This window comes from Asterias amurensis, chromosome 22, assembly GCF_032118995.1.
Source record: "Asterias amurensis chromosome 22, ASM3211899v1".
In the NCBI taxonomy this organism is placed as follows: domain Eukaryota; kingdom Metazoa; phylum Echinodermata; class Asteroidea; order Forcipulatida; family Asteriidae; genus Asterias; species Asterias amurensis.
The window spans coordinates 4383139-4404948 of NC_092669.1; the positions used below are offsets into that span (position 1 = coordinate 4383139).

Below are 21810 nucleotides of genomic sequence, written 5' to 3' on the forward strand. Positions count from 1 at the left end.
CATGATTTCAGCTAAATTTGCGGACATCTTATATTTTTGTCAATTGTTTTGTCTAAAACTGATAAAACTGTTGGCTTCACTTACCCTTTTGTGTTTTTACGCAATTATTCGGCCGAAATCCAATAAAACCGCTGCACTTACCCCTTGTAATTTTTGTCAGTTTTCGGCCGAAGTCTGATAAAACTGCTGGACTTTTATTAACCCTTGTGATTTTTTAATTTTTCGGCCGAAATCAGATAACACTGCTAGACTTACCTCTTGTGTTTTTTGTCAGTTTTCGGCCGAAATCCGACAAAACTTTTGAATCTTTTTGAAATTTTGAATCTGAAATTGATGAAAATGCTGGACTTACTTACCCGTTGTGATCTTGGTACATTTTAGGCCAAAACTGATCAAAATGCTGGACTTACCCTTGTCAAATTTCGGCAGGAATTTGCGAAGTTGATGGACTAACCCCCTTGTGTGTGTGTATTTGTGTTTTATTTTTCCAATAAAAATTATGGCCAAAAGCTGACAAAAATGGTAAACTTAACCCTTGTGAATTTTCTTTTTTAAAGCAAACAAACTGACCTCCATTGCTGGAGTTACCCCTTTGTTTGTTTCCCATTCAATTTCTGACCTAAATGTGATATAATATGCTGTAGGGCCTACTAAGAACTACCCCTCGTGATTTTCTTCAATCTTTGACCCAAATTCGGGGTTGGTGTTGAAGACCAGGGCCCAATTTCATAGAGCTACTAAGCACCAACATTTGCTTTAGCATAAAATTTCATCCTTGATAAAAACAGGAGTAACAACCAAATTTCCATTTGTCACATGTTCCTTCTTACTGATAATCAGCTGCTCTTTGCTTGTCCTTAAAATCACGTAGACATTTGGTTGGCATTTCCTGCTTTGATCAAGGGAGAAATTTCATGCTAAGCAAATTAGTGTGCTAAGCAGGGCTATGAAATTGGGCCCTGGGATTAGGGTTAGAGACTTGGGGCAATAAGATTAGAGACGATAAACTAAATTACTGTTGTATCAGAGAAAATTTTATTTCATTTTCTCATATTATTAGTCTACCTTCTACATTGTCGAGTCTAAACAACTGCACATTTGTTGGCATACTGGACACAAAAAAACACTAACAGATCAAGGTGTACGACAAATAATGCTTAAAGCAAGAGGGACACTATTGGTAATTGTCAAAGACCGGTCTTCTCCATTGGTGTATCTCAACATACACGTATGCATAAAACAACAAACCTGTGAAAATTTGAGCTCAATCGGTCGTGGAAGTTGCGAGATAACAATGAAAGAAAATACACCCATGTGAAAGTTGTGTGCTTTCAGATGCTTGAATTCGAGACCTCAAATTCAAATTCTAATTCTGAGGTCTCAAAATCAAATTCGTGGAATATTACCTCTTTCTCAAAAACTACATCACTTCAGAGGGAGCCAATTCTCACAATGTTTTATACTATCAACCTCTCCCCATTACTTATAATCAATATGGTTTCATGGCAATAATTATTTGAGTAATTACCAATAGTGTCCAATGCCTTTAACAAAAACTGGTTACCAGCCAACATTCCATGCAGTTTACATTGTTGCAACTGGTGCCCAACTCATTTTATGCTTCGCAAAGAAATCTGCTGAGCAATTTTGTTTCTGCTTAACAGCTTTGTGAGGTTGGACCCTGAGCAGCAACAACTTTACCCCCTGTTCACATCCGACCTGTCTTACACCCCTAAAATTATAACTTGCGCATAGTACACATAAGCCTTGCAGTCGTACAAACTGCGCCTGCTAGAATTACATTGTACAATGAAAAATAAGTTTCTTATTTTTGGTGATTATTCAGATTGCACTTAAGAATAAAATCATAAATGTCTAAGTACCTGAGGCAAGCTAGCTAGTTTGACAGCCCTCCCCCTCCCCACCAATCGGCCATGCATAATCCTAAAATTCATACATGTATCATGACCATGCATATCCCCCCCCCCTCCAACCCCTCATTCCCCACCCCCAAAGCTCCAGGAGTGGATTTCACAATGAGTTAGGAATAGTCTTATTTCGAGTTAGGACCAGTTACTTGCAATTTGTATATCTCCTAGGACTAGTCCTAAGTTAGGACTAGTCCTAACTCTTTGTGAAGTCGACTCCTGCACACACATACTAACTCAATATAACAGTACAACTATCAGGTTTGGATTATAAAAACACCTGGGGTGGATTTCACAAAGAGATGAGACTAGTCTTGTCTTTGAGTTAGGACGAGTTATTCGCCATCCTAACTTAGAACTAGCCTTAAGTTTCTAATAACTCCTAAAGAGTCCTTAGTTAGTACTAGTCCTAAGTTAGGAATAGTCCTATATTAGTCCTATATTAGGACTAGTACTAAGTTAGGACTAGTACTAAGTTAGGACTAGTACTAAGTTAGGACTAGTACTAAGTTAGAACTTGTCATAAGTTAGCACTAGTCCTAAGCTAGGACTAGTCCTAGGTTAGGGCTAGTTCTAAGTTAGGCCTATCATTGTGAAATCGGTCCCTGGTACATGTACAAGTGCTTATAATCCAAGGTTAGTCGGATACATAGAGTTATATATAACAATTAGACGGCGCACTAGTGATGCTCCTTGCACAAACGCGACAGGACCGCAAGAGGAGACATGTGAGCCATTCTGTGCACGTGTTGAATATGAAGTACACACTGGAGTTTGTGCTTATTGAACGCTACACCATGCTGTTTTGTCAACTTACAACATGGCCGCACAAACACATGCTATGCGATGATGTTTTGTCAACTTAGAAAATGGCCGCATGCGCGCATGCCGGGCCGCGTATATAGGCCAGTGCGCCCTCTAGTTCTTATATATAACTCTATAATCGGATAGTATGTGGACAACAAAATATTACGTTTCCCATGGGAATGGGATTTCCCTAATACTGACCAAATCCTATTTTTGGATTCCCTTCACAGGGAAACAAAATCGTACCAGTTCTAACAGAACAGCATACTGTCAGGGTAACATCAATAAAGACTTATATCGTGCTGTCACCATCTTGGTCAGGTTCCTAGTACCGAACAACAATAATGAATACTAATAATCATTTTTGCAAATAGGAACCAGACTATTTTGTTCTTCCAGCCTCGGTTTGGTTACATTGATATCAATGGGAGAAATTCAAGATGGCTGCACCATGACAGAGGTCTATGTTCCGACACATCTAGTGTACTTTTCCCCCCTAACCTTAGTTCAAACCTTCGTCCTTCGGAAGGGACATAAAGCCGTTGGTCCCGTGTGTTGTGTAAAGCACAGAATTATCAACCCAGTGCACTCATCGAATGAGAAGGGGTTCGCCCTTAAAGTACTCTTTATGAACGTCGACAAACTTCCTAACAAAATTCCATCATTTACAAACTTACTTCTGCAACATATATATATACATAATAGCTTTTTTGTTTCAATTTATACATAATACCTGCAACATAAAGACTTTTTCACAAAATCCTTAAAAAATTAAACAGTAACATTTTACAATCCAGACTGGGGGAAAGCTATTTCCCTGTGGATATAAACAAACACTCTTTGGCAACAAAAAACTTCAAGGTATTTTTTTTTTGACAAAATATTCTTGAACATGTTCTTGACTGCAAGGGCTAAGCTACATGTACTAGTACACAAGTTGAAAGCTTTAGACGACCTTTAGGCTATATACCTCCGGAGTTCAGACTATAAAGACAAAAAAATACTATGCCTGGACCCTCCGTAACGTGCCCTGCTTGTTAAAGCAAAGTGGGCCCATCCATGAGCAAGTTTGAGTGCACTCCGTGGTTAATTGAAGGTCGACTATTTTGACTAAAACCTAGATTAGTCCGCCATTGGTTGACTACTGTGGTTCACCATTTTTCTTTATAGCCTGTAAGACATCTTCTATGTGACAGATTGAGGGATCGAATACCAGTATAATAAAGCATCTCAAAAGGTCGGGCAAACTCAAGGCGCGAAAAAGATGTTCCTGTGCACACTGGGCTGCAAGAACATTCCACAAGACTGCATCTTTGTGCAAAAGTACTGGAGAATTCCAGAAATGCCATTACATGGAATGGTTCATTCCGCTTTAAAATACGTCTCCGATTAAATTGGAACTTTTGTAAGGTTCCGACTTTTAAAACGCTCCTTTAAAGGCACTGTACACTATTGGTAATTGTCAAAGACCAGTCTTCTCACTTGGTGTATCTCAACATATGCACAAAACAATAAACCTGTGAAAATTTGAGCTCAATTGGTCGTCAGACTTGTGAGATTATAATGAAAGAAAAAACACCCTTGTCACAGGAAGTTGTGTGCTTTCAGATGCTTGATTTCAAAGACCTCAAGTTCTAAATCTGAGGTCTCGAAAACAAATTCGTGTGAAATTAATTCTATGTTACTTCAGAGGGAGCCGTTTCTCATAATGTTTTCTACTATCAACAGCTCTCCATGACTCATTACCAAGCATGCCAAGTAAGGTTTTTTACTAATAATTACTTTGAGTAATTACCGGTACCAATAGTGTCCACTGCCTTTAAACATCTAGCGCAGAAATTTGCCACTTGCAATCAGAGGCGCAGAATTCTGAGGTAAGCGAAGCTGTGAAATTGGGCCCTGCACTTGCTATTTTCTGTGCGATTAATATACATTTCAGAATATGGTGACAAAATGTGAAACAAATGTTGACCTTCAGTCCGATAAATGACATATCTGTCGATGAGTGAAGCGTTCTTTTCCATAATCAAAATACAAAATGAGATAAATCTTCTCATAGGGTCTGTTCAGACAGCGTACTAAGTTAGACCCGAACCGGTTTAACTATCGAGGTTCGTCAAAAGTTGTTCCCCCTTCCCTCAGACAGCACTGAGTTAAACCCGATACGGTTTATCTTTGGTTTTAAGAGGTCAAAGCAGCGGCGACCCCGTTACTCTAACATCGGGTTTATTGTTCACCGTGTGTTTACGTAATGATTACGGAGGTCAATGGGTCGTCTGTTGTGAGTTAAACCGGATGTGGTATTCTGTCCACACACAGTGTTAAAAGATAAACCGGAAGCGGTCTTAAAGCCATTGGACCATTTTCGGTACAGAACCAAAAAAAAAAAGTTCACAGATTTACAAATAACTTACAGGGTTTACAGAAGGTAGTGGTGAAATACTTCTCTTGAAATATTATTCCATGAAATGCTTTACTTTTTGAGAAAACAGTAAAACAATATCAATTCTCATTACGGATATTATTTTAAACACATGTCATGACACGGTGAAACGCGCGGATACAAGGGTGGGTTTTACGGTATTTTCTCCCGACTCCGATGACCGATTAAGCCCAAATTTTCACAGGTTTGTGATTTGATATAGAAGTTGTGATACACGAAGTGAGGGCTTTGGACAATACTGTTTACCGAAAGGGTCCAATGGCTTTAAGTTAACCCCCTCGCTAGACGGTCTAACTTTTATGGGTTGAACCCGATTCAGACTAACTTTAGTACAGTTCAGACACACAGAGTTGAACTCGATTGGGTTGATCCCATGAGTTAAACCGACTTAAGTAGTGTTTCTGAACGACCCCCTTTAGTGCTTTTTTGTTACATTCAAACAGTTTAATTGTGGTAAGCAGTGCTCTGTTCGTGTAACCAGGGGCCAATTTCATAGAGCTGCTTAAGCAAAAAATTTGCTTAAGCACGAAAATAGCTCGCTTATTTTACACATGTTACTGGCCAAAATTTCATGCCATATACATTACTTGTGACTGGTATTTAGCTGTTGTTTACTTAGCATACCAATTGACTGGAGTCTTGGCCGGTAATCTGATTTTACTAAGCAATGAATTTTTTGCTTAAGCAAAACTTTGTGCTTAAGCAGCTCTATGAAATTGGGCCCAGTACTCTGGTCGAGTTAAAGGGTTTCGACACCTTTTTTAATATACGCTTTTTGGCCATGACATGAATCCTTTCTCACTGTGTATGAGGATGTACACGTTTGTAATATAATTGACCTGTAGAAGTTTCAGCTTCAACACGTCGTTGTCAAGTTTTTGAGAAAAATCGCAGAGCAATGTTTTCAGGAGACAAAATAATTTTCTTTGACATTGTTTAACCCATTTCTAAAACACTACAGCACCTCAGCAAGTTATATTTCAAGGGAAGCTTTCTACTACGTTACAATCGCTTTTCATAGACTAACTCAAGGCAACGTGTCCCTTTAATGTAAACCTGTGGACATTGTGTTTTGTGTCATACAAATTGTACCCAGGGGTCGATTTCACAAAGAGTAAGGACTCGTCTTATCTCGAGTTAGGACGAGTAACTCTTCTTAACTTAGGATTAATCTTAAGGTCTGCATGCTACAGTGCAGGGTTGGGACTCGTCCTAAGTCCTAAGATTAGTCTTAAGTTAGGAAGAGTTTTGTGAAATAGACGGCAGACCCATTAATATTGAGCTACAGGTGGTCTTGGAAGTTTTTTTTTCTCAAATTTGAGCGCTTCTTCTTGGACTATGAGGAAAACCAATCAGGGAATCTACTCTTATACAACACCTACATATAGTCGAAGGAGTAGAAAAATAAAAACAACCTTCTTATAGGAGGGGGCGGGGCCTCAGAGCCCGCTGGAGGAGGTCGATAAGGGTTGATGTCACGCCGGGAGGAGAATGATATCCTGAGTTGGCAAGAAACTAGACGAGAGTTGAAGTCTGTACTAGCTTAGGACTGGCTGCTTTTGAGTTTCAAGAACATCTGGTGAATAAATTAAAGGAAAGGAAAACTTAGAAATCATTTAACCCTTTCATGCACCATTTCTTTTAGTGAAATTTTTTTCGTATGGATACAATAATTAGTTCCTTTTTTTTTTCAGACGACAACCCCTGAGCTCGAGTTTCGTGCTCTTAACTGCTTAGCCACAACACTAGGCCTGGGCGAATAATTTGAATATCTGGTTAATGGCGAATAGGTTTTCCTATCCGTAACCGCAAATGCCTTTTTTTCTTAACCGGATATCCGCAATGGGTGCAAATACCTATTTATAAACCGGATAGTTCTGTAATTACAACCAAGTAACCGGATATTCTTTAATATCCAAATATCCGCGGACGTCGGGCGACAACTGATATGAGTGTTTTGTCTGAATCCTTATGAAACTTCTATTAAGACAGCATAAAACAGCATAAATTAAGTATTTAACTATGCTCACCTTCGTGATGAGTTAAAACAATGACATTTCTGACGTAATTTGTTCAAAGATTACAAAAGTTTTCCTTCACGTAGAGTCAATCACGATCAAAAGAAAAAGCAAATCGCCATCTTTAAATTAGATCTTTAAAATTTTTTATTTTTTTTTTTTTAATAGCGCCCTCTAGCGGCGAAAAAATCTATTCAAATATCCGGTTAATTTCGGATAGTTGGCCAGCGGTATCCGAATAACAAAATTTCACTATTCGCCAAGCACTACACAACACACCATTTCAAGAATGGGACTCAAACCAACACTCTGCTGATCAGAATCACCAGAGCTGGAGTCCGGTGCTTTTAAAGGAACACGTTGCCTTGGATCTGTCGAGTTGGTCTTTTAAAACCGTTTGAAACAGTTTGTTACAAAAAACATATGGTTAGAAAGATGTTTTAAAAGTAGAATATAATGATCCACACAGTTATCACTCGAAATTGCGTGGTTTTCCTTTTACTTTGTCGACTAACACGGTCGACCATTAATGGGAGTCAAACATTTGACTCTGATAAATGGCCGACTGTGTTTGTCGATGAAATAAACGGAAAACCGTGCAACTTCAAGTGCCACTTGTGTGCATCATTATATTCTACTTTTAAAACATCTCTCTGATCATATGCATTTTATAACAAACAGTTACTAACGCTTTTCAAAGACCAACTCGTCCGATCCAAGGCAACGTGTTCCGTTAACTGCTAGGCCATGAAACAACACAAAGTCTGACACTCCCGAGTCCCAAACTCCAGGCGTGACTCACCTCCTATAATACGATGCCACGGTAGCGTCACGTACGTTAAGTGAACATTAAGAGTCAGCTGTCTGACACTTGCAGCTTGAGTTCTCTTGAAGCGACGGAGAGCGCTCGACGTCCGTCTCAACCATCGATTTCTCCAACCTTCAGTAATACCTTGCTCATCTATCAAACAAATAATAATAATTTTGTTTAATAATCAAGTTAAAGGGTCTATGTAACTTTTGAAGGACAAAAAACACAGATTTACACTAAACTTACACAGTTCGAAGATAATGATAGTAGAAAGCTTCCTTGAAAATATTACGTGCTGAGTGAGGTGCTGTAGTTTTTGGGAAATGAGTAAAACAATGTCATGAAAATAATTTTCGTCTCATGAGACGAAAATTATTTTAATCATTTACAAACGTATTTTCATGACATTGTTTTACTCATTTCTCAAAAACTACAGCACCTCAGTTAAGTAATATTTGAAGGGAAGCTTTCCACTATCACTATCTTCCAACCCTGTACATGCTGTAAGTTTAATATCTATGGACATTTTTAAAAGGTACCCAAATCCTTTAAAATGGCGTGTCATGGCCAAAATAATTGTAAACAAATCTTATTTGGTAACGAGCAACGAAGAGCTGTTGATAGTATAAACATTGTGAGAGACGGCTTCCTCTGAAGTAACATAATTTATGAGAAGGAGGTAATTTCTGGTTCATATAATAAAAGACTTCAGGCCTGGGGCCTTTTCTTAGGCATCTGAAAGCACACAACTTTGTACAACAAGGGTATTTTTCTTCCATCTGTTGAAAATTTTCACAGATTTTTTATTTTATGCATTCATATATATGTTGGGATACACCGAGTGAGAACACTGGTCTTTGTCAATAACCAAAGTTGTCTAGTGCGTTCAAGGACCTCCTGCATGGACTCACCCTCTGACATAGCTCTCTCCTCGTCTCTCTTTCTTCTGTCTTCGTCAAGCTGACCTAACGTTTCACTGTCTGAACGAGACTTCCTTAGTGCCGGCTTGATGTGGTTATTATTTGCAGCTGCATCTTTCGGTTGGCTAATAATTGGTTTACACTAACAACCGTGGACGAAAGAAAAAGAAGAAAAAAACTATAAAAACTAGAGCTTCAGTGTTTGTCACAGTGCAGTGGCAATAGGACAGGGCAGGGCAGTGGGACAGGGCAATGAGACATAGTGGGGGCAGTGGGACAGGGCAATGAGACATAGAAGGAGCAGTGGGAAAGAGCAGGGGCAATGAGACATATTAGGGGCAGTGGGACAGGGCAGGGGCAATGAGACATATTAGGGGCAGTGGGACAGGGCAGCGGCAATGAGACATAGTAGGGGCAGTGGGACAGGGTAAAGGCAGTGCGACAGGGCAGGAACAGTGGGACAGGGCAGGGGCAATGAGACATAGTAGGGGCAGTGGGACAGGGTAAAGGCAGTGCGACAGGGCAGGAACAGTGGGACAGGGCAGGGGCAATGAGACATATTAGGGGCAGTGGGACAGGGCAGCGGCAATGAGACATAGTAGGGGCAGTGGGACAGGGTAAAGGCAGTGCGACAGGGCAGGAACAGTGGGACAGGGCAGGGGCAATGAGACATAGTAGGGGCAGTGGGACAGGGCAGGGCCAATAGGACAGGGCAGGAAGAGTGGGACAGGGCAGGGGCAATGGAAAATAGTAGGGACAGTGAAACAGGACAGGGTCAATGAGACATAGCAGGGACAGTGAGAAGGGCAGGCACAGTAGGACAGGGCAGGGGCAATCAAGACAGGGGCAGTGGGACAGGGGCATTTGGGCAGGGACAATGGAATGAGATTTTCCATACCTCTTCTGTTGGCGACTCTGCATTACTCTCAATCCCGCTAGTCATATCTTCACTACTGCTGTAGTCTATAGAGCCGACCCGGTGGTGTCTACTGACGGCGACCTCGGCGTAACCTTTGCCCTCTGGCCCCTTCATTCGGATAAACTCTACACGGCTCTTTCCACGACCGTAAAGCCCCATGGAAGCAGCTACTCTGGAAGTTACACTCGCCTGTGGTGAGTTGACGATGAGAAAAAAACAACAAGATAAAAAACACTTTCCCGCCTACAGCTAATAAGAACAATCTAATGATCATGTCACACCAGCCGCCGATTTCACGAAACGCTACGATTAATCCCATCTCGAGTTAGGACGAGTAAACCCGTCATAACTTAGGATGGGTTCAATGTGTCCTAACATCTATGGATATGGAACTTAACTTGTCATAAGTACTAAGTCCTCAATCCTAAGTTAGGAAGAGTTTGGTGAAATCGACGACAGGCAATTTACAGGCAATCTGTTCAAGACAATCTCCAATATGAAAAATAACATTTCAGATTGTCGTCTAGTTACTGAATCACAATTTCCTGACTTGTTCAATTCATAATCATAGTTGTTATACCAAAGTTTGTGTGAGAGAGATTGGCTGTTGCCAGCTTGGTGTTTATATCCCCTAGTGGGAGCTTGCAGAGTTCCCTTGACAGGAAGATTATTGAAACAACAAACAAATACCATCTAGCCTGGTTCATACTTCCTGCGAATGTGAACGCGAAGCGAATTTTAACGTCACATGGCTGTTTTTGCAGCAGTTGTTTGGCAGGAGTTGAACAACTGTTGTAAACTATTTTTTGCGAATTTATGCATTCTCAGGAAGTATGAACCTGCTTTAGCTGTGAGCTTACCCTGGCTTCATACACTCTCCTTAGCGATTCATACCTCACCGAGCCTAAAAATATAACGCTACGATAGTGACCTTGCTTCTCTGCTGCGACGACCTCTACGCATATAAGCTGTCCTTCTTCAACCATTACATCGCCAAAAACCTGCCAAGTCAAAAAGACAAGAACATTAGTCAGAGCAGCAGTAGCTCCCAAGCAAAGAACATAGTCCTATCCTTCAAAACTGTCACTCATGTCTACAAATCCTGCACTCTCAACCTCCATTATTTAAAGGCAGTGGACACTATTGGTAATTACTCAAAATAATTATTAGCATAAAACATTACTTGGTAACTAGTAATGGGGAGCTGTTGAAAGTGCAAACAACAACTCCCTCTGAATTTACGTAGTTTTCAAGAAAAAAGTACTTTTCCATGAATTTGATTTCAAGACCTCAGAATTAGAATTTGAGGTCTCAAAATCAAGCATCTGAAAGCACACAACTTCATGTGACAAGGGTGCTTTTTCTTTCATTACAATCTTGCAACTTCGACGACCAATTGAGCTAAATTTTTCACAGGTTTGTTAATTTATGCACATGTTGAGATACATCAAGTGAGAAGAATGGTCTTTGACAATTACCAATAGTGTCCCGTGTCTTTAATTGTTTGTTTGTTTGATAGTTTTGGAGGTATTTTTGTTTGTTTGTTTAAACACTGGGATCCAGGACAAACACAAATTAAGGAAGAAATGCCACGGAGGAGTTCTTTATAAAAGTCAAAGATTACTTTTTTTTCTCTTAAAAAAAAAAAACCCTTTCCATTGTTTTAATCCGATATAAATGCAGATGTGCACAATAAAACTTGGGCCCTACATCTGAAATTTTCTTTTCAAAAGGTCACATTTTTTGAGATATTGCATAGAGTTATATATAAGAACTAGAGAGCGCACTGACCTAAATACGCGCCCCGGCATGCGCTTATGCCGCCATTTTCTAAGTTGACAAAACTAGCATCTCACAGCGTGTGTTTGTGCGGCCATTTTGTAAGTTGAACAAACAGCATCGCGTGAGCGTTCAATAAAAAAAAACTCAAATGTGTATTTCATATTCAATGCGCGTGCAGAATGACGCGCTTGTCATTTTTGCGGTCCAGTGGCGTTTGTGCACAAAGCATCACTCGTGCGCCCTCTAGTTCTTATATATAACTCTATGTTTGCACACCACTTTCTCCATGATATTAAGCATTATTTTGCTGGCAACGAATGATCCTTCTAAAATAATGATTCTGATACATTACAATGCGAAAGTATTTTTACCCCGGTCCCCTCTCTCCTAACCTCCCTGCCTACCCCTCCCCCACCCCCAATATTATATGTATAACTCTATGGATATTGGTGAAAATCCAGACCGAATACGTGGTATGTCCACGCAGGAAGAATAATCACCAATAGGAATCTGAGAATCTGAGAAGCATTTTGCTCAGGTTCAAATTTTGGGGCCATCAAATTTATTATCTTTTTGAACAAAACCACATTACATTACTTCAAAAAAGATTCTCAAAATGCCACATATATGATAGGGCCAACTTTTGCCCTGAAAAGTTTTCTGCTTAGCAGAAATGAGCCATGGACACCAGTCACAAATTGTTCATGTGACATGGTATTTTGGCTGGTAACCCCGTTCTGGTAAGCATAATTTTGTGGTGCTTAAATACTTTTTGTGCTTCAAAACAGCTCCATAAAATTGTGACCATAGTATAATTTCCAAGTCAATGAATAATTTAATCACGAACACACACAAATTAAGGAAGAAAAAACAACATACAGAACCCTATATCGTGTATGGAGCTGCTTAAGCACTGAACCATTTTCTGCTTAGCAGGAATGACCAGGATACCAGTCACTAAATATATGTGACATGGTGTTTTGGCCGGTAACCCTGTTCTGTTTTTTGTGCTTAGTGTACTTTACTGTGCTTAAGCAGCTCTATGAAATTCAGCCCAGGAGTATATTTCCAAGTCAATGAATAATGGAACTCCGTACACACACAAATTAAGGAAGAAAAAACTGCTGGGGGGGTCGTCTTTATTAGAAAAACAGCAAACAAACACGAGAATGGGTAGACACACTTGAAGTGTCCGCAGACACAGTATATAAATTGACTCCGGTTCAATAATCTTGTAAGACTAATTATACTAGCAGTTGACTAGGCAGTGCGGCGACAATGTCGTTAGACAAGGGGAAGCAAAAGGGAATTACTTTACGTATACATTCTGCCCCTAGGCCACGATCAATGGACTTAGGTTTAAAGAGAGTGGATTTAGGATCCTGGAGTAAGCTAATTTCTACCCGGAAGGAATCTTGATGTTTTTATTCATAAGAGTATAGGCGCTAGCGACAGACAATTTTGAATTCATTTAAAGGCAGTGGACATTATTGGTAATTACTCAAAATAATTATTAGCATAAAACCTTACTTGGTGACGAGTAATGGGGGAGTTTGATAGTATAAAACATTGTGAGAAACGGCTCCCTCTGAAGTAGGGATGTAGTTATAGAGAAAGAAGTAATTTTCCACGAATTTGAATTTGAGACCTACGATTTAGAATTTGAGGTCTCGAAATCAAGCATCTGAAAGCACACAACTTCGTGTGACACAAGTGTTTTTTCCTTTCATTATTATCTCACAAATTGAGCTCAAACTTTCACAGGTTTGTTATTTTATGCTTGTTAAGATACACCAACTGTGAAGGCTAGTCTTTGACAATTACCAATAGTGTCCAGTGTCTTTAAGTGTATTGTCTGTGACTAGTACAAGCACGGCAAGTAGAGTGTCTGAATACACTGTATAAATTGCTTGCACAGTGTAATCCTGTGATGATTTCAAGCAAAAAATGAGTCACTTGTCGACGACCTGGGTCATTTCAAGTCTGGAATTTCCTCTGTGAACATGTTGAAAGGGCAAGGCCATTTCCATTTAAAGGCAGTGGACACTATTGGTAATAGTCAAAGACTAGCTTTCACAGTTGGTGTATCTTAACATGCATAAAACTAAGAAGTGGTCGGAGATGGCAGTCACTTTGATGCAAAACAAACAGGTTCCTCAACTCCTTCATGCTCTGTCCGTCTACTCAACCTCAGTGTTTAACTACTTTGTTTACTTCCTGCTTAGAAGTTGTTTTCAGTATGACTCCATTGTGGTTTATTACGTAGTTTACTCTGATTAATTAATATTACATTGTGTACGTATTTCCAGTACTTTATTTATGTTTAGTGTATAATTAATTGTGTCTGTATTGCATGTATTCAAAATGAACTTCCTCCATGGTAGGACTAATAAAAAATTGAATTGAATTAATTACCTCGTCAAAGTTGTCGATCATGAAGAAGATGTTGGGGTACGAGACGGCGGTCTCCTCTCCCTTGGTGTCCATCCGCCTCTTGGATGGTGAAGCGTAGACCTGTTGAGAATGCTTCTTAAGGATGGATAGACTATCCGCTGTCTTGGTACATACAGCACACGTTAAAATGTAGTCATACTGTCAAATAAATGGATGGGTAGCTTATAATAATAGTAATAATTATAGTGGTTTTTTATTTCATCCGCCCCTTGGACGGTGAAGCGTAGACCTGTTGAGAATGTTTCTTAAGGACGGGCAGACTATCCGCTGTCTTGGTACATACAGCACACGTTAAAATGTAGTCATACTGTCAAATAAATGGATGGGTAGCTTATAATAATAGTAATAATTATAGTGGTTTTTTATTTCATCCGCCCCTTGGACGGCGAAGCGTAGACCTGTTGAGAATGTTTCTTAAGGACGGGCAGACTATCCGCTGTCTTGGTACATACAGCACACGTTAAAATGTAGTCATACTGTCAAATAAATGGATGGGTAGCTTATAATAATAGTAATAATTATAGTGGTTTTTTATTTCATCCGCCCCTTGGACGGTGAAGCGTAGACCTGTTGAGAATGCTTCTTAAGGACGGGCAGACTATCCGCTGTCTTGGTACATACAGCACACGTTAAAATGTAGTCATACTGTCAAATAAATGGATGGGTAGCTTATAATAATAGTAATAATTATAGTGGTTTTTTATTTCATCCGCCCCTTGGACGGTGAAGCGTAGACCTGTTGAGAATGTTTCTTAAGGACGGGCAGACTATCCGCTGTCTTGGTACATACAGCACACAATAAAATGTAGTCATACTGTCAAATAAATGGATGGGTAGCTTATAATAATAGTAATAATTATAGTGGTTTTTTATTTCATCCGCCCCTTGGACGGTGAAGCGTAGACCTGTTGAGAATGTTTCTCAAGGACGGGCAGACTATCCGCTGTCTTGGTACATACAGCACACGTTAAAATGTAGTCATACTGTCAAATAAATGGATGGGTAGCTTATAATAATAGTAATAATTATAGTAGTTTCTTATTTCATCCGCCACTTGGACGGTGAGCCCGTAGACCGGTTGAGAATGCCTCTTAAAGGAACACGTTGCCTTGGATCAGTCGAGTTGGTCTTTGAAAAGCGTTCTGTAACCGTTTCTTATAAAATCGGTATGGTTAGAAAGATGATTGTAAAAGTAGAATACAATGATCTACACAAATATGCCTTGAAATTGCCTGGTTTTCTTTTTACCTCATCAACAAACACGGTCGGCCATTTATGGGAGTCAAACATTTTACTCCCATAAATGGCCGACCGTGTTCATAGTTCGCGACGTAAAATGAAAACCGTGCAATTTTGAGTGATAATCGTGTGGATCATTATATTCTAATTTCAAAACATCTTTCTAACCATGCATTTTATAACAAACGGTTTCAAACCCTTTTCGAAGACCAACTCGTCCGATCCAAGGCAACGTGTTCCTTTAAGGACGGACAGACTATCCGCAGTCTTCCTACACACAGCACACGTTAAAAGAACAGTGTCTGTCTTACAGGGGACCAGGGCCCAATTTCACAGTGCTGCTTAAGCACAAAATTTTGCTTAAGAAACAAAATTCATTGCTTAGTAAAATCAGATTACCGGCCTAGACTCCACTCAATTGTTATGCAAAGTAAACAGCAGCTAAATACCAGTCGGAGGCAATATCAAATGGCAGGGAATTTCGGACTGTAATATAGTATGTTAAAAACAAGCAAGATATTTTCGTGCTTTCAATTTTGCACTTCAGCAGCTCTTTGAAATTTGGCCCAGTGCAGGGGACCAGTCTAGGTTCTTACCTGTTGTAGTATAAGATTGAGGTAGACCGATTCCTCCCAGTCTATATTTGGTTCTCCTAAACTCGGTAGGTTCTTGGAGTCTTTGCGATAGACCTCCATTCTTGTCTAAAAAATCAGACACAGAAAACATATTTAGATTCAAGAATAACAAGTTTTTCTTACAGGTAAAATAAAACGAGACATTATTATTTATTTATTTTTGGTGGGGGGTGGGGGTTAATGCAAGCAGAACACACTTTCGTGAAGGTCCTAAACTTGTGTCTTTGTAGCCTTGGTCAAAAATTTCATTCTACATTTTAAAATTTGTAACACAGTGTCGCAACATTCGCCAATAGAGGGGGTAACATTTGCAAAATATCCTCAAATAGCAGGCAATTACTTGGTGAAAGTCAAATGAAAGGCCCTTTTTGACTCCAGCTTCGGCTCTTGATTCGGCTCAGGCTAGCGTGACCCTGTGGTGGTTTTGAGAATTATTGCGCGTGCTTTGCAATACTCTCAGGATTTCAGATGAGAGGAAGGAGCCTAAAGCCGAATGAAAAATTGAGAATTTTAGTAGAGCGCCCTCTATGGTTCGGTTTGTCCAAGAGGCACACAGTCGTCTTTATAAGAAATTGATGCAGTAAAACATTCGCAGCAATGTCCTGACCGCGGAAGACTTGTGTCTTTGCCAAAAGTTACATATTTAAGTTTCTAAAAAGAAGTTGGGAAAAAAACAAATCCCTTCCAAATACCTTAGAAAAGGCGAAAAAAAGTGTTCCACACAAATACATTATTTGAATTAATTCCCTAGTTAAGTTATACAAACTGCACAAGCCTCCACCATTGTCAAGTTAATATTTCGCAACGCCAGAAAAAAAAGAAAACAAAATCCCCCTGCTTATTATGATAACATGTGGTGTCTCTCCTTTGGCAGGTCAGGGTTTTAATTTTATTGTGACAATAATGTTTAAAAGGAAAATCCGGTTTCTCCCCAGGATTTTTCTAAATTGTGGGTCATTCTGAACCTTTAGGAAAGTTGGCCAAAGGTCGTTGAATTGTCAGTTTGGTCAATGAATTGAAACCAGGTCTTCTAAACATTTTCTACCTGGTGTTTTGGTATTAAATAATGCCCTGAGGTGTATTCTGGGACATTAAAATTGGTTTTATCTTGATGGTTGTTGCGAAATTATAATAACAATAATAATACAAGATTTAAAAAGATTGTTTTTGTAATCGCCTGATATTTGAACGGTTCTCGGCAAAAAAGCCCATGCTCAGACGTACGAAAACAATGTCCCTGATAAGTCTGCTGCCACCTAGCATTCCAAAGTGTCCCATTACCAATAAATTATACACTGTACCATAATAACCCAAAACGTGTGCAGTAGTTTCATAATTCATAACTGTGCATAAAAAGGACAGAGAAAATCACACTAAGTTTCCAGTCCACCGAAGAAGTACAACAACCTGTTTACCGAAATAATGAGAGAAAAATGATGGTGTCTTCACCCATCCTGTTCTAAGACTGAACCGATCCGGCCTGTCAATCAAACTGTGCGCGTTCACCCATTTGACCAATCACAGCAATGATTGTGGTCGGACAAACGCCGTCATGCGTGCGCGTATTATTTGGCACGCGCGGCAGAATTGTGCAGAATGTTATTGGGAGTGCTCGTACACGTGTCTTGCTCACGTGCGCGGTGGGTGGAGCTTAGTGGAAAGCCGGACTGGTCCATTAAAGGAGTTGCTAAGTAAAGTGTGATGTCACAATACAAATCACTGTGGTAATACTGGTATCTTGCCTTGCGATGGATTTTATTGCTTTTTGAAATCAGTCCCAGACGGCCACCTCAACATGAGGGACACCCTTGTAACTGATTTTGACTTTCAACCTAGAGATCAACTGTCAACAGGGGCATGTTTTCACCTACTGGGGCTGAAACAGGCTGGTTAACCCCTTCAGTGTCCCTAAGGGAGCGTCTCAAAAGTCGGGCACGTTCCTAGCGCAAAAGAACGTTCCTGCGGGCATATGCCCGCAGGATCGCAACATCATGACATTAGGAACGTTCTAACATGAGATTGGATGCGGTCATGCATTTGGAACGATCCAAAAGATCGCTCTGGCGGTCCAAAGGACCGGTCCAAGTAAAGCGGCGGGGATACTCTTGCGATCCAAAAAGAACGTTCCTACCGTTCCGACTTTTGAGACGCTCCCTAAGGATGTAGGCCTGGCTGGTAGAGCAGAAGGCACTACCACTGCTCTCCCAATATTTTCTGAAGCAGTTATGGTTTTAAAGGATTTGGGTACTATTTCAAAGTGTCCATAATTGATTTACATTAAACTTACAGGGTTTGAAGCTAATGATAGTGGAAAGCTTCCCTTAAAATATTACTTACTGAGGTGCTGTAGTTTTTGAGAAATGAGTAAAACAATGTAATGAAAATACGTTTGTAAATGCTTTAATTTTTGTCTCATGAGACCAATATTATTTTCATGACATTGTTTTACTCATTACCCAAAAACTACAGCACCTCAGCATGTAATATTTTCAGGGAAGCTTTCTACAAACTGTGTAAGTTTAGTGTAAATCTGTGGACATTGTGTTTTTTGTCCTACAAAAAGTACATGGACACCCTTTAAAGTGCCATTGCTCAGGGGGCATAAGTGTCATGACCGGGATTCAAACCCACACTCTAATGCTGACAATACCAAAGCTTGGCTCCAGTGAATTACACCATTCGGCCACGAAACACAAAACCATGATTACGTGGTCGACATGATCAACCATGCTCGATTCTAAAGAGTGATGACAAGGTTTTTTTTGTGATGAAACAAACGTAAAGAATGAGAATGTTAACAAAAATAAAATAAAAACAGAGTCAAAACAATTACCTTTTCATTCTAGATTAAACATGTTGAAACAAAATCAGGAAAAGTCGGTTAAACATCAATTCAATTTTACAAATTAAAAACAATTATGTTCTTGTTTAAATTAAGGGAAGGTACACCTTTGGTAATTGTCAAAGACCAGTATTCTCACTTGATGTATCCCATCATATGCATAAAATAACAAGCCTGTGAAAATTTGGGCTCAATAGGTCATCGAAGTTGCGAGAAAATGATGAAAGAAAAAACACTCTTGTTGGACGAATTGGTGTGCTCTCAGATAGGAATAAAAGACTTCTAGCTACATGTAGAAGTCTTTTATTATTTTAGTGAGAAATTTCCTATTTCTCAAAAACTACATAACTTCAGAGGGAGTCGTTTCGCACAATGTTTTATACTACCAACAGCTCTCCAATGCTTGTTACCTAGTCAGTTTTTAAGTTAATATTTGTTTTGAGTAATTACCAAACGTGTACCTTCCCTTTAAAGCCATTGGACACTTTCAGAACAGAAAAATAAAAAGGTTCACAGATTTACAAATAACACAGGGTTTACAGAAGGTAATGGTGAAAGACTTCTCTTGAAATATTATTCCATGAAATGCTTTACTTTTTGAGAAAACATTAAAACAATTATCAATTCTCGATATATCGAGAATTACGGATTAATTTTAAACACATGTCATGACACGCCGAAATGCGCAGAAAGCAAGGGTGGGTTTTCCCATTATTTTCTCCCGACTCCGATGACCGATTAAACCTAAATTTTCACAGGTTTGTTATTTTGTATGTTGTGATGCGCGAAGTGTGGGCCTTGGACAATACTGTTTAACGATAGTGTCCTATGGCTTTAAACAAATGATATTGATGGTCTTGCTACGAATACAACCCTGGTCCTCATGATCTACATGCTAGGGTTAGGGTTAGTTTTGTTGGTTTTTTTTGCAAGTCGCCAGACACACGTTCACGAGGCCTGAAGGCCACTTCAAGGTGTGGGCTACAATTATATTTTTTTCCAAAGGCCGTTGCCACCTACTCCTAGGGCTGAAACAGGGTTACCCCTTTAAAGGAATACGTTGCCTTGGATCGGACGCGTTGGTCTATAAAAAGCGTTTAAAACCGTTTGTTATGAAATGCATGGTTAGAAAGATGTTTTAAAAGTAGAATATAATGTAATGATCCACACAAGTATCACTCGAAACTGCCAGTTTTCCTTTTACGTCGCGAACTATTGCGGTCGGCCATTTACATGTATGGGAGTCAAAATTCATAAATGGCCGATCGTGTTAGTCGAAAGGGTAAAAAGAAAACCACGTATTCTACTTTTACATTATCTTTCTAATCATACACTTTACAACAAACGGTTACAGAATGATTTTCAAAGACCAACTCGTCCGATCCAAGGCAACGTGTTACTTTAACAGTCCATACGAATGTAGTAGGCTTGGGTATCATTAATCCGAAGTCTGGCCGGTATAGAGCAGAAAGCAACTACCTCCACAATTTTATGTAGCAAGTGTCACGACCGGGATTCGAACCCACACTCTGCTGATCATAAACACGAGAGCTTGAATCCTAGGGATACGCTAGTTTGTGCATGGGGAGAACCCATGGTATTCAGATTAATATGGAAGCGTACCTGTCGTTCTGCTCTATTTGATGCACTGTGACGATAAACAAAAAACAGCATGTCGTCTCTGTGTTCATCAGACGCTGTGAGAAAATGTTGAGCGAAGACTTGAGTCCAGAAGCAGTTCACCTCCATTGGAATGTGCACAAACCCATCTAAACAAAATTATAACAAAATTAAGAATTAATAATTAATGAAGTTTTGCTGTGATTTTTCCCTCCATTTTCTGACTGCACAGAGCTAATTCGCGTGTGAACAATGGTTAACTAAAGGTTTCGAGACCATTTGCACTCGAAACCCAGGCTGGTCGACCATTGGTTGTGCCTACTCGAACTTGCTCCAAGGCGGCAACCTAGAGTCCCATGAAAATTGAGCCACTGGCTCACATTGGCTCATTTTTGACTGAGCGAAAGTCTATACTCATGTGAGCCTTGGCTCATCTCATCTTGAGCCGATCTTTTGAGCGATTTATGAACATCACATGCAATTCCAAATCAAGGACCAGGGACCATATAAATAAAATGAGTCATAATTTCTTTAATTTTTTTTAATTTAAAAAGATGAAACTTGGTTTTATTATTAAAATGCTCAACCACTCAATCACTTTTTTTGCATCTCACTGAGATTCTCACTCAGCATCTTTCAATCCTCCATCCGAAAGCAGATCTAGTGGTGCTAGTGCCCACTTAAAAAAATATTGACTTCCCCAATGCAAAATAAAGAAAACACACATGCAATTCCAAGCCATGATGACCAATAAAAATGAGTCATCGATGATCTTTCATTAGGTCACACATCATCATGCATGCACAGAAAACAACGTAAATTACGTATGCATGCACCACAACAAACCACTTGCAAACAGTTCCACCACAAAACACCGAATTCCCACCTCTCGTCATCGTTTGTAAATCTCCTATTGTACCTTCGACTGTCTCTGCGCAGTTCACCTTCCCCCTTTCCATTATTATATCGGAGATCATCCGACGAAACGTACTCTCCGCTCGATTGTTTAGCCCCACACCCCCGTTGGCTGCCATCTTGTTTTTTAATTTATTGTTTTGCAGCTGTCAGAAGTTCATTTGTCAATAGAGGGCGTTATCAACACAACAGCTGCAGAGCCGTGCCCTTTTCGAAACCACGGCTTCAGCCTTGGATGCGACTCAGGCTGGCTTAATAGCCCCGCGGTTGTTTTGAGAATGTGTACGCGCTCAGGGCTTCGGAATCCAAAATCGAAGCCGTGGTTTCGAAAAGGGCCATAAGCTGCAATAAAAAGTTACTGATACTGGAAGAAATACTCAAAAAAACATTTAAAGTCCCAGCCTCTTGAAAACCAATTAAATACATTTTCAGACCACCACTACACTTTTTGTTTTAAATTCTTGGCAGGTCAGCCGT

General features: G+C 39.8%; 1 protein-coding gene across 2 annotated transcripts; it reads right to left on the reverse strand.

Annotated features, from left to right (window-relative positions):
- Positions 1-1016: 1016 nt before the first annotated feature.
- Positions 1017-21452, reverse strand: LOC139953681 (uncharacterized protein KIAA0930 homolog). 2 transcript variants are annotated; one of them, XM_071953190.1, is made up of 9 exons: positions 21305-21452; positions 20422-20567; positions 15918-16022; positions 14044-14220; positions 10707-10847; positions 9826-10035; positions 8919-9069; positions 7999-8157; positions 1017-6754 (listed from the first exon to the last, which is right to left on the reverse strand). In XM_071953190.1, exons 1-9 carry the CDS (start codon positions 21450-21452, stop codon positions 6717-6719), a joined length of 1275 nt encoding a protein of 424 aa, XP_071809291.1. In that variant the 3' UTR covers positions 1017-6716. The 2 variants fall into 2 exon arrangements, with proteins under 2 accessions (XP_071809291.1, XP_071809292.1); XM_071953191.1 differs by having other exon boundaries at positions 21338-21445.
- Between the last annotated feature and the right edge of the window lie 358 nt (positions 21453-21810).

What these genes read in the sequence shown, in the direction of transcription:
- LOC139953681 (XM_071953190.1), bottom strand. Translation starts at nt 21,452, where the DNA reads ATGGCAGCCAACGGGGGTGTGGGGCTAAACAATCGAGCGGAGAGTACG. An exon ending in TCAATCTTATACTACAACAG is followed by an intron (nt 14,221 to 15,917) that starts GTAAGAACCTAG and finishes TTTATTTGACAG; the next exon opens with TATGACTACATTTTAACGTG. An exon ending in GGAGAGTGTATGAAGCCAGG is followed by an intron (nt 10,036 to 10,706) that starts GTAAGCTCACAG and finishes AACTCACCACAG; the next exon opens with GCGAGTGTAACTTCCAGAGT.